Source organism: Aphelocoma coerulescens, chromosome 26 (assembly GCF_041296385.1).
Source record: "Aphelocoma coerulescens isolate FSJ_1873_10779 chromosome 26, UR_Acoe_1.0, whole genome shotgun sequence".
In the NCBI taxonomy this organism is placed as follows: domain Eukaryota; kingdom Metazoa; phylum Chordata; class Aves; order Passeriformes; family Corvidae; genus Aphelocoma; species Aphelocoma coerulescens.
Genome location: NC_091039.1, coordinates 1,303,643 through 1,316,633, shown reverse-complemented (window position 1 = coordinate 1,316,633; position 12,991 = coordinate 1,303,643). Strand labels below are relative to the sequence as shown.

Genomic DNA, 12,991 nt, shown 5'->3' with positions numbered 1-12,991 from the left:
AGTCCCTGCAGAGTTTATTTCCATTATTCACCTTCTCTCCTCACCCACCTGCAGCTGGTCCATCACCTTGGTCTAGGCCAAGCTCTCCCCATCCCTGGCAGCGTCCAAGGCCAGGTTGGACGAGGCTTGGAGAAACCTGGGATAGTGGAAGGTGGCCCTGCCCATGGCAGGGGGTGGAACAGGATGAGCTTTAAGGTCCCTTTACACCCCAAACCCTTCTCTGATTCTGTGATTTTTCAGAGCAGGAATTTCCTTTTTCTTACCTTATAAAAACCTCTCCTGCCTCTTCAATCCCCTGGAATTTTTCACGCTGTCAAAACTTACATAATTAAGGAATATGGGACTGAGGCAGTCTAAGCTCCCCAAGAAACATCCATCCTCCACCAAAACCCTACAGATAAACTGGGCATCCATGGGATAATAAATGAAAACTCTGCAGATGAAAATTTGATTAAAATGAAACAAAATAAGAATAAAACCAGAAATAAGGACAGTAACAAACAACCTCCCATGAACACAAATCCCCAGCGGAGCTCTGCTGGGGCTGGTGATGTTTAACATAAACATCAACAAACAAGAACAAAACAATGTCAAACTCTGCTGGCAAAAAAAGTTATTAACTGGTGGAAGGGAAACTGAAAAACTGCAGAAGGAACCTGCAAGCATCAGAGACATGAACAACAGAGGGCAAGGAAAGGTGTCCCTACAGATACAACAGAGCATGGTGGGAAAATACACATAAAGTTCTACAAAAATTAGGATGTAAAGACAGTCTGAGAGCACATCCCCTCCTACAAGGCAAACTAAGGTACCATCAACTGATGGTGGCAAGAGACATGTTCAAATAACAACAAAGTAAAAGACACTCATTGAGGATTGTTAAAGATACCATCCAGGGATAAAGAAGTCTTTTAGCTTCAAGAAATTATTATTAACAGAATTCTGTTTAAAAAAATACATCCCACCCTTCCAAAACAACCCCACAACCACAGTTCCACATTGCACAGCTGGCCATGGCCTTATAAAGGCTCACAATAATGACAGGGAGAGCCATGAATCCAAACTGTCACAGGGCTCCTCCTGCCTCTGTCCTCACATCTGCAAGAGGTTTCGTATAAATATCTGCATTGTTACTGCCTAAAGTCTAATTCCCAGATCCTTTAAATAGCATTTATTAACCACTGACTGTTGACCTTTTCTGAAAATTGACAGTTTTCAGGAATTCATCAAAATTCTCATGCACATGAGGAAAACAAACAAAAAAATATCCACAGCTGGGGTTTGCAATTTGCATTCGGGTTCTAAGAGTCAGGCCAGGGAATTCCAAAGGGGAAAGTTTATTTGCTAAGACTAATACAGAACCCCTCTATTCATCATATGGGGAATGTGCTGGTAAAAATGCCCTTGGTCTGTGCTCTTGGACCGTGTCCCAGAAGTAGAATTTGATGGTCCAAGTTTCTTATTTCTGGCATTTAACAAAAACCTAGAGTTCTCTAAATACACACATACTTAAACTTCATCTAGTTCTTCCATCTACCAGAAATACTCATTTAAGCAAGGGATTTCCTCTTGAAGTCACTGAAGAGGTGATGCACGAGGTTGGGATCCCCGGGGGGGGGTTCAGCTCTGCTGCATTTCCCGACGCATTTCCTCCAGCGCCGCCTCCCGCTCCCGCAGCAGCTGCTTCAGCCGCTTGATTTTCTCATCCCGTATTGTCTCATCCAGGTCCGGGGGAGCCACAGGGAAGGCATCATCTCGGAAAGAACCTTCCAGAACCGAAGTATCCTCTTCAGAAGTCACTAAAACTGAAATCCCTGGCTGGGTAGTGTCACTGTAGCTGGGGAATGTGTCCTGCTCTGAGTCCCCCCCTTGGGACCCTCCAGCAGAGCCGGTGGGAGCACTTGGCTGTGGTGAGGCTGGTGGAGGTGAAACACTCCTGTTAAGTGCACTGGAACCTGAGCCGGTGATTTCTAAACTGACACTTGTGGCTGATTTGATCGAGGTTCTCCTTCTCTTGCCACTGTCCAACAACGGTGAGGATTTTATTTTCCTTTTCCTAGTCAAATCCTCTTCCAGATCCACAATTATCTGCACAGTCAGAAACAGACAAAATTCACTTCTGTTAAACTGGGCATCAGCTACTTTATAACACCAAGTTCTCTAAGCACAAATTATGAGTTATTTGTCGCAAGCTTTTTAGAATTACTGCCTGGAAGAAGTTTCCTTCAGCAAAAGAACAAAGATATTTCTGCATTTGATATTTTTCTAGTAAAGATTCCCAGTTAACAATTCCAGAACACCGAATTCCCTCCTTAGTCAACACTGCATGTCTGCCTTTCCTGGGCATGTCCATCATTGCCTGTGGCTGTTTAAGTTAACACTACTGCAAGACAAAAACTTTCTAATTTGATGGGAAAATTCAGTGTAGAAGAATTCTTCATGCCTACATTTCCAAAAACATCAATCTGAGAAGTAATGTCCATTATCAGATTCAATTCCTCCCAGATGTTTTATTATTTGAATCATGGAATCATATCCTGGTTTGAGTTGGAAGGGACCTTAAATCCCATTCCATTCCACCCCCTGCCATGGGCAAGGACACCTCCCACAAGACCAGGTTGCTCCAAGCTCCATCCAACCTGGCCTTGGACACTTCTGATGGATGGGTTAAAGCTAATGTTAATGTCAACAGCAGCCATGGATCTGCCCAATTATTAGCACTGAATTAGTAAAACCTGAGAAAGTCTTTGACTGAGTTGAGTAGAATCACATAGAAGAAAATGTGGCTGAACAGAAATACTTGGATGGGTAAAATCCTTTCCATGCATTAACATGGAAGTTCTTCCTTCCAGAAGTACCCAACCAATCACAAAGTTCAAACCAACATTTGTAATTTTAAAGATTGGACAGATCTACAAGTAAATTTCTTTTAACAAACCCATTCCTCTGCCTGTAGCCACTGCACTGCTAGACAAACACAACCATCTGCAGAGGGTTAAATATAAATCAGGATACCAAGGTCTGGTCCCTATTCCAACTAGGACCATCACCACCAGCAGGGACAGTTTTCTCCAAAGAATTTGTTGTTCAAGTTTCCTCCAGAACTCAAAAATGAGGATAAAAATTCCTAGATGGTGCTTGAATCATACAGAAATCTCAAACAAGTTCTCACAGAGATCCCAACAACTCCTGACTCTCCCTGTGAATCCAGAGGTGGGAGGCTCCAAACACCCCCAGCTCTGCACTGACTGAACATACGCTGCTTTCTGAGTGTGTTTAGCACTGAAAAATCCCAGATACCTTTTCCTCTTTAACACATTCCTGATGATGATTCGTTAGTTCCACATCCAATGAGGATGAACTGCAAGAATCATTTTTCCTTTCCAAGCTGTCACTGGAACAAACCCTTTCTTCTGGATTCTCACAGACGGCCCTTAATGGTATTCTTGTAAGGTAAACTCTCTCCTCCTTAAAGAGACCAAATTTTTTCCTTAATTCCAAGTATTGTTTCCAGTGTGGGTGCTCTTGGTGTTTGATTTGAATAACCTTTCCCGGTGAATCCATCTTTTGACATTGGATCTGAAATACAGAAGCAGTGAGAGAGCCATCAATCACTCTCTCACTCTCTATCTCTACATATAAATAGATAAAATATATTAATATACAAAAAATAGGTACTAGAAAGACAGGTGAACATTTATTTTGTCTGCCATTCTCCAAGAGCTACATTTAACACAGGTAACATTTAACACAGATGAGCCAATTGTGATAAATTACACACAAATTATCATAAGTCTAACACTCATTATTTAACACTCCAAGTACATTGTGGAACATCCAGAAAATGTCCAGGCCAACCAGCAACCACAAAAATAAAAGAAGCAACAAGAGAATCACCTGTTCTACCCCTTCACATAGCAAAGAAAGAGGAAGGAAGAGCAGGCAGTGTCCTTACTCTGCAATCCAGGGGTTTGCAAATTTAGGGACAAGAGCACCAAATTTGCTGAGCTATTTCTCACCAAGGTTAAAGCAAATGCAAATGCTGACACTTGGCATCACACAGCACTGAAGAAAATAAATGGTATTTCAACCATTTTTCAGGTGAGGAACAATAAAAAAGCTAAGTCTTACAGTCTTGCAATAATTAAATGTCTAAAATTTGCAAAAATACACTTGGCTGACATTTCTGTTCTGCCTGGACAACACAAACAAGTTTCAGAATTATTTTTTTTCTCTGGAGACAAATTCACCTTGGCCTCTGGAGCTACTAAAAACATGACCACCAATCCTGTATGGGGAGTTTGTGGGATTGGAGGCTTACAACTTCTAACAGATTTTCAACATTATGATCTTAAAAGAATATGTCAATGCAGCCATTGAGGATCTCACAAGTTCCCTCTGCCTGACGTGGAGCCAGGAGTGAAGGAGGTGGATCCCTCCCCACCAGGGCAGGGGAGGAAGGAAACACAGCTCCTGCCTGTGGAGTCTGGAGCTGACAGTGCTACACCAGAGTTGTCTCTGGAGGACAAACTCTGCTCTTCCAACTTACCCTCCTCTTGTGAGATGGAAACTCGACTTTCCCTACCCTACATCACCCCTGCAGCCCTAAGGTTGTGCTGTGAGCGTGTGGCATCAACATCCAAGAGCCCAAACCATGAACAGCCTCCCTGGAGTTCAGTTATTGCTTATCATTTATCTCAGGAGGAAATCAAAAGCTACCTTACCTCTGCCCCTTTCTTTTCTATGTATTTCTCACTTGCACAGTACAAAATTATTAGGAAATAGGCCATTTATTGACTAGAACCAACCTTAGAGCTGCATTTCCAGGATACCTGGTTACAAAAATGTGTGAACTCATCAAGAGCCATTTCATCCACCTAAAACCAGGACCACAGAACCACTGACCAGACACTGGGGTGGCATGTTTATGATTTATTACCTTTGGCCAGTCTTCACTGACAGCACATTCCTGCTTAGCCTGAGGTAACAGAGGCCCTGCTGCCCTCGGGGAAGGACTCAGGTCTTTGCCACTTTGCCACACACCTTCCTGCACCCCTACTGCTGCAACTGGGGTCGCTCCACTGCAAGAAACGCTCTTGGTGAAGGGCAAACTCTGTCTCTGGGTTACACTGGAATCCTGCTGATTAGCACTTGGTGTCAGCAGAGCTGCAGGTGTGGATTTTAAGTCATTTCTTAAGCCAACTGGTGATGAATTTTTGGAGACTGTACATGGTTTTGGGTCTTTCTGGGACAGCACCACTGCTTTGCTTTTTGACAACACCAGATTGACCACTTTACTGGTTATTTTATTGACTTCAGCAGAATCAATTCGCTTGGGTGTCTCCTTTTTAAGTGAAGCATCAGAAGAGGAAGATGTTTGTTTGTCAGCCTGGGCTGACAGAACATCAGAGCCTCTTTTGGTCAATAAATAGACTTTCCCATTGTACATGACCAGAGCATTATCTTTTAAAGGTGTGATTTTGGTTTGGCTTCCACCAGGACCGTTAGAACAGAGTGGCAAAATATTTGCAGGATTAACTTCTACATTCTTCGTGTCTGACAAAGTTTTCAGGATCTTGGAAGCCACATTATTTGAAGACTTTACAGGGATGAGACAAGCTGCTGAGAGCGGGGCAGTTTCTTGCACGATCCATTTCATGGGAGTTTGCTGGCACTGCTGCCCCTCGGATGTGACTGGCTCGGGAGAAGAACCAGATCCCTTTTGGGCAGCTGTCACTATCAGTGTCTTTGAAACTTCCGTGGCAGGTTTGGGGCAAAAGCTCTGCAAGTGCTTGGGCAGGACTTGGGAGGTTTTCACTGTGTTCACGGGTGACACATAAATCACCGTCGGCGTTTTTGTACTGTCAGCCCCTCCAGACACGTTGGTGGCTGCAGCTGCCAGGATTTTTTGCTGTATTGAAGGTGGCAAAAGAGAGGCTGGGACAGATTTCACTTCTGCATCAGCTGGAATCTGGAGGTGGTGTCCAGAGGGCAGTGCTGGAGACTTGACAGTCACTGGGACGGGTTTGGTGTTCACCACCATGTAGGTTGTGCTGCTCTGGTGAGAGGAGCTCGTGATGGCCACATTCTGCAAGGACACTCCATCCATGGACACACAGCTGCTCTGGCCGTTGGCAGCTGCACTTGGAATCAAGCTTTCCTTTTCAGAATCTGTCCTAACACTCTCCTGCTTGTCTAATGTCCTCGTAAGAATAATCTTTCCAGGATTAGGAGGCTGGAAAATGGGTATCTTAACAGGTGAAGGCGCAGCAGTATTGCCAAGCTGTGTCTTAAAAGTAAGATGGACTGGGCTAGAAACATTTGCGTTAGAATTATTTGGCATGGCTGGAGACTGAACTACTGGCACAAAGCTTCCAGAAGTTTTAGAAATGGGAAGCAATTTCAGAAGGTTTTTTCCATCTGGTCCCGTTGTCTGAACGACTCGGTACATACAGCCTGCAATGCTTAACAAAGAAAAGGGAAAAGAGAGAAAAATGAAAGGCAGTGTAAGTGAACAAGCATAGGTACTTTAATTCACGAGCATCAGTGAACTCTACACCCAGGGCTGAAGCAGATTAACTCCTGGAAAATGCCTGAGTTAATTTTCAGGAGCTTCCTACTGACCTACCCAGGCTTCCATTTCAGACCATCTCAGACTGAAAATAGTGTCCAGCTTCTACACCCCAGAGTAGCAAGAAATGACATCTTTTTCAGATTAAAAGTAAGTTAAAAGACCCCAGAAAACACCTCACATTACCCTCCTCTTCCCCTCACAGGGCCTTTCATTCTGAAAATGAAAACACTACCTCCCAATTTCCCAGAGAAGCCTTATTTTCCCCTTTCCCATCTCCCTGTTACTATTTCTAACCCTCCTGAGTGCTATGAACTATGAATTTCAGGAAGGCTTCAGGAGAATACAGGCAGAGTAGCTGCATGGCAAGACAGAAGCAGAAACTACTTCAGACACAAGAAAGGAATCTGGAAACAGGATGTGTTTATTTTGTGGAACAGGTGGCTCCTGGGCCTCCCTGGCACCTGCCTGGCCATTCTTGAGGCAGATACAGACCACAGAGGTGGTTCATCCTCAAAGAGATGGAAAACTCTCAAATGATACTGGGTTATAAACATTTTTGAGAACAGAAGTCTAAGTCTAGGAAGGAAAAGGCTTCAAAACCAAGGAGGAACACATGGAAACAGCACCAGGGACATCCAGAGAGAAAACAGAGATTTCTTGCAGGTGAAGGTAAGAACTCACCAAGAGACAGACAGATCTTGTCAAAACACAAGTTAGTTGTGACTGCTCCAAATGCCAAGATTTTTCGAGTCCATGGCAGGACAAAGAACCTCTCCCACTCCAGGGGAGTCTGCCCAATGCAGGCTCTTCTGCAAAGAACTCCTGGACTCCAAGCAGAACAATCTACTGCCCAAAGCACTGCAGAGACACATGTGGGCAAACAAAGCTGCCCTCACTGAGAAAGAAGAGACCAAATCCCTGGAAGTTGTGACAGCAGATCCAGAGCGATTAAAAAGCAGAGCTGCCAACTCCACCTGGAGTCACCAGGAGCAAGCACCACGTCCATCCCATCGACTTCCTGTGCCAGTAAATGCTGTGAGAGCACGGACATGGGAGTAGTTCCCAGTTCCACCCCGATTCCACAGGGCTGTGTTCTGCTTTCTGTCAGGTAGCTTTGAAATGGGCATTTTTTCTGTCTTTTTGGGCTTCTGACTCAGCTTGGAGCAGTGCCCGAGGGCTCAGTCCTGCCTCCAGCCCTGTGGCTGCTCAGGAGTCAGCCAGCCTTCGCTTCTCCCACCTGCTGGGAAGGCACAGGAATGCTCTTCACTCCCAAAGCTGGGCAGTTCCTGCTGGGAGTCACATCCCCTGGGGGTTGACACAAACATCCCACTACTGTCTGCCCAACACACAAAGCCATCAGATACACAGAGCCTTCCTTGCTGGGACCTTGGAATTAACTCCACCCCCAGTGTTTTGGTACAATGACTCATTTCTGGGCACAAGGTATGAAAATGGAGATTTTTACGTGAGGTATCAGTGCAGTGGGCAGGAAATTCTGCAGTATTTTTGGTTTTAAGGTACTGAAAATTAAAATATGGGCATTATACCACATGGTTCCTAATGGAAGCTGTCACAGGAGGGCTTATGAGCAAAACGGAGTTGGGTGTTTTGGAATCAGAAACGAGAGTTGAGATGGACTAGCACTGACAGGCAACAGTCTGACAGAAAACAGTTTTGCCTAAATGAAGAGGAAGTAGAAATATTTGTGTGTTTGAACATAACTAAAGCAGAGAAAAAAGACTTTTGGAGCACTTTAAACCTCCCAGCACTACTGACAATGCAAATGAGGAACAGCAGCAGCTCCTGGACTGTGCTTTGAATCTCTCAATACTTCTTTAATAACTCCATGATCTACAGCCTCAACTTTGCTTCTATATATAAGAAGTAAAAGCAAATCCAGAAGGAATTTTTCAGCAAGTCCCCAAATGTGGAGCTGCTGAACAGAGAAACAGGCACTTACCTGCACCCCAACTAACTACGGCTGCAAATTGGCACCAAGGGGCAGAAGAAACCTCCAAAGAGGCTCGTTCCTCCACCTGTCAAAGCAAGGGAACACTTCTAACTTTTGGGCAAGAGGAGGGGGAGCAGATCAGAGGGAAAGGAAGCAAGAAAAACAGGGAGAGATGAGCTGAAGATATATTTGCATCAATATTTTCCTCTGCCAGTTTCCAGCGCTCACGTCCTCATTCCCACCTGCAATCACCATTCACCTCCAGCTCGACAGACTTAGAAACTGGTTTTGACTGTGCTACAAACAGGAACTTTAAAGTAGATTGGGGAAACAAGCACCAGTAAAAAATCTCATTTGCCTGAACTTCAGATCATTCTGCTTTCCATGATGACAGAAGGCAACTGCAGCTTTTTATCTCCATGAAAAAGTGCAAGACACCCCAAAATCATCATTTTCTGGGAAATAACATTCTTTAACTTGAAACTAATATCAGGTATTTACACGCTGAGAGAATGACAAAAAGCTAAAGGATAGGCAAGAGAGAAGGAAAAGTCCAATGAGATACCAAGAAGTGGAATTCACCCAGATTGACTCAAACATCTTCGACTGAGGAGAGAAAGGATCACTGTGCTTGTTTCCAGCACTCTGAGTTAAAAAGGCTTCATTGCAGCAATTTCACATAAAGCTTTTCCGGGGTGATACAAAGAAATAACCACGAGGAAGTTTCTTGTTACCAGAATAAAATAAAGCACTGTCTCCACACGTTTTTGAGGGATGAAGAGGAGAGGTAGAAGTTGTTTTACTTCAGTCTTCAGGTCACTGCTCTTTGAATTAATGAATCTTTAAGAATCTCTTAATCAGAATGAAAAAAACTCCCTCAGGATCCCCTTTTTTAGGGTGTGAGATTAATTTTGTTAAAGAACAGGTTAATTTCTTTTCCTTAAAAAAAAAAAAAATGACAACAGGAAATCTGTATCCTGCCAGGTTGTCCTTGGGAATTTCTCCCATAGTTACTGAAGTAGAGTTTTCTTTCTCCTCTTCACCTTCCTTCACTTCCCAACCCCATAAGAATAAACCTCCTCAAATCTCACATATGAGTGCTCAGAAACAATTGTGTTGTTACAATTCTTTAGAAAGGCTTAAGGCAGATCCATGAACAAAACTTAAGTCAAAGAAGTTAATGGAAGAATTAAAAAATGGTGGACTGGTAGAAACGTTATTGAACATCACCAGAGAAATGGCCAAATTCAGTAAAAACAACCAAATAAAATTCTGTGACATTCATAGAGGGATCTGTCAACCAGATGACATTTTTTTTGACCCAAAAAGGAAATTTCTTTCAGTGAACAGTCTGTGTGCAGCAACACCAACACCTCCCTATGGATGTGGCATTAAGGAAGGTAGGAAAGCAGAGAGAACAGAAAGAAACTGGGAGATTTATTTCTTTACTTACTTATTTCAAGACAGAAAAATAATAAGAATAACCTACATTTCCTTCAGTTCACCAGAATTCCTGTTTTCTTGCCCAGACACAGCAATTTGACTGTCTAAACTTCTCTCACTGTTCATTACTCTCAGTGAGCAGCACAAAACACAAAATATTGAGTATTTAAACATTCACCCTCTCTCCTTTATGCTTCCATTAACAAAAACACCCTTGGAATATTTTCAGAAAATAGGAATACTTTTTTCTGCCAAATAAATTCATTCATCAAATGCAGTGCAACCACCAGCACGATTCCCACAGAAATCCTGACTGTGCCATTAAAAAACGCATCAGCAGAGATCAAAGAGACAGACTGCTCAATTTCCCTGCAAAGTCGTCTGAAGGAGCAATCCCCCTCGGAAGAAATGAGCTACTTTTCCATCTGCCTTCACTCCCAACTGTTCCTTTAGGCACAACTTTCACCTACAAATGTGAGTAAATGACCAGGGACTATGGGCCACTCCAGAGAAGCAACAGAATTTATTTTAATGGGTTCAGTTGGAGCCAGGGAGTGGCAAAGTAACAACTTCTTGTCAATTGGAAATGTGCACCCAGGGACAAAGTAAAATTACTTGATTGTAGTTGATATATATTTATTTTATATAGCTGCATTCATTCCGTGGATTATCCGGAAATTGTAATAAAATAATAGTAGTAATGACAATACTAAATATATAGTAACATATAATCTGAATAATATACAATGATCATTGTTATTATCATTACCATCATCTAAAGGAAATCAAGAAATTGATGTTGAATTTGGAGGAATCCTGACCAGTATTTTAGTTCAAGCCATCTCTAATGACCTGAGGTTTTACCCTAAACCAGAGGCTTTCAAGAACGGCAGAAAAACCACTTTCTGTTTGACAGTAATTGTTTCTGGGAACTCTTTCATCCACTGTGGAATATTCCCTGGAGTACAGATAGTTGTGGATGTGCAAAACGCCAGGAAACACTCCCTGTGCTCTGTTCTGAACCACAGCTCTCCTGATCCGTGACAGGATCCTCCTCCAGCCACAGAACCTCTGGTGGGATCTGCGACCATCAAAAACACCCAACGGGGTCAGAAACACCCGGCGGGGATCAGAAACACCTGGCGGGGATCCCACGGCAGCCCCGGGAATCAGAAATCACCCAAAACTCATCCCTGAGCACGCAGAGCACCCTGAGAACTCCAGAGAGACAAGGAAAGGCACCGGGAGCCAAACCACGGCTGGAGCCGCTGGGCCCGCTGAGCCCCCGGCGCGAACCGGGGATGGAGGCTCGGAGAGGCGGGCGGCCCGCAGAATTCCCGGAATCCTTCCTGCGGGAGCTGCCAGCACAGCCACGCCCGCGCGGTGCGATCCTAACGAGGGACCTGATGGGTAAAGCTGCCCCAGAGAGCCCGGGGAAGGGAACGGAGCTGGGAAGGGGCTGGAGCCCCAGGAGCGGCTGAGGGAGCTGGAAAGGGGCTGAGCCTGGAGCAAAGGAGGCTCAGGGGGACCTTGTGGCTCTGCACAAGTCCCTGACAGGAGGGGGCAGCCGGGGGGGTCGGGCTCTGCTGCCAGGGAACAGGGACAGGAGGAGAGGGAACGGCCTCAGGCTGGGCCAGGGGAGGGGCAGGGGGATATTGGGAAAATTTCTTCATGGAAAGGGTGGCCAGGCACCGGCAAAGGCTTCCCAGGACAGAGGTGGAGTCTCTGTGGAAGTGTTCAAAAAATGAATGGATGTGGCACCTCGGGCACGGGTTAGTGGCGAACATGGCAGTGCTGCGGGAATGGTTGGACTCAGTGATCTTTAAGGGTTTTTCCAACGGAAATAATTCCATGACTGTGAAAGGTTCGATTCCTCTGATATCCCCACTCCCCGTTTCCCGGCTGCCTCCAGCAAACCCCACCCTCACCGCGATGTGGCCGCAGCGACAACGAACACCAAGAGCCCCTGACACCAAAACACAACCAAAATACAGCCAAAACACAGCCAAAACAAAGCCAAAACACAACCAAAACACAACTGGCATCGAGCCGGAGACGGCACCGCACGTGGAGCGGGGCTGGAACCGCCCCCAGCCCGCTCAGCACCGCCTGGAATGGGAAAGGGAAGGGAAAGGAGGGGAGGGGAGGGAAGGGAAGGAAAGGGGGAAGGGAAGGGAAGGGAAGGGAAGGGAAGGGAAGGGAAGGGAAGGGATGAGGGAAGGGAAGGGATGAGGGAAGGGAAGGGATGAGGGAAGGGAAGGGAAGGGAGAAGGGAAGGGAAGGGAAGGGAAGGGAAGGGAAGGGAAGGGAAGAATGAAGGAAGGAAAAGGTGAAAGGAAAGATGAGGCATGGAAGGGGAAGGCGCAGGGAAGGGAATGGAAAGGAAGGGAAGGAACAAGGAAAGGAAGGGCTAGAAAGGGATGAGTAAGAAAGGGATGGGAAAGGAAGGGATAAGAAAGAAACGGAAGGGAACGAACAGGACGACGCCCTCCCCGCCGCCGCCCCCCCGCCCGTCCCGCCGGGGCCGCCGCCGCCGCCCCCGCCCTCCCGTTTCCGCGCACGGGTCCCGGCAGGGCGGCGAGCGGCGGGACCGTACCTGGCGGGGCGTCCCTGCGCGGCCGAACCCCCGGGCCCGCCCGTACTCACAACTGCGGCCGCTGCTCAGCGCTCCGGGACATGGCGGGGCGGCCCCGCCGCGGCCCCGCGCGTCACTTCCGCCCGCCCCGCCCCTGCCGCCGCCGCTTCCGGGACGCCGCTTCCGGAAAGTGGCGCCGCCCGGCGGCCGCGAGCGGCACCGCGGGGGTGGCGCTTCCGGTGCGGGCGGAAACGGGCGGGGCGGGGCGGGGGGGGCACGGGAGGGGCACAGGGGGCACCGGGGGACAGCGGGGGAACAGGGGGCACCGGGGGGCACCGGGGGGCACCGGGGGCAGCGGGGACACCGGTATCGCCCACAGGCACCCGCACCGCTCTGCTCCTGTGTGTGTGAACCACCGCTGAGGGCGGGCGGATATTTAAATAGGCAA

At 46.5% G+C, this 12,991-nt stretch overlaps 1 protein-coding gene across 3 annotated transcripts; it reads right to left on the bottom strand.

Moving 5' to 3' along the window:
- Positions 1–446: 446 nt before the first annotated feature.
- Positions 447–12,690, bottom strand: LRIF1 (ligand dependent nuclear receptor interacting factor 1). Of its 3 annotated transcripts, none has more exons than XM_068995797.1 (5): positions 12,615–12,690; positions 8,535–8,610; positions 4,940–6,464; positions 3,301–3,579; positions 447–2,088 (listed from the first exon to the last, which is right to left on the bottom strand). In XM_068995797.1, the coding sequence occupies exons 3-5, from the start codon at positions 6,449–6,451 to the stop codon at positions 1,621–1,623; spliced, it is 2,259 nt and encodes a 752-aa protein (XP_068851898.1). In that variant the 5' UTR covers positions 6,452–6,464; positions 8,535–8,610; positions 12,615–12,690; the 3' UTR covers positions 447–1,620. The 3 variants fall into 3 exon arrangements, with proteins under 3 accessions (XP_068851898.1, XP_068851897.1, XP_068851899.1); XM_068995796.1 differs by having other exon boundaries at positions 12,565–12,659; XM_068995798.1 differs by lacking the exon at positions 8,535–8,610 and having other exon boundaries at positions 12,565–12,643.
- Between the last annotated feature and the right edge of the window lie 301 nt (positions 12,691–12,991).

What these genes read in the sequence shown, in the direction of transcription:
- LRIF1 (XM_068995797.1), bottom strand. Translation starts at nt 6,451, where the DNA reads ATGTACCGAGTCGTTCAGACAACGGGACCAGATGGAAAAAACCTTCTG. An exon ending in TCAGTGAAGACTGGCCAAAG is followed by an intron (nt 3,580 to 4,939) that starts GTAATAAATCAT and finishes TCTGTATTTCAG; the next exon opens with ATCCAATGTCAAAAGATGGA. An exon ending in AATGTGTTAAAGAGGAAAAG is followed by an intron (nt 2,089 to 3,300) that starts GTATCTGGGATT and finishes CTGACTGTGCAG; the next exon opens with ATAATTGTGGATCTGGAAGA.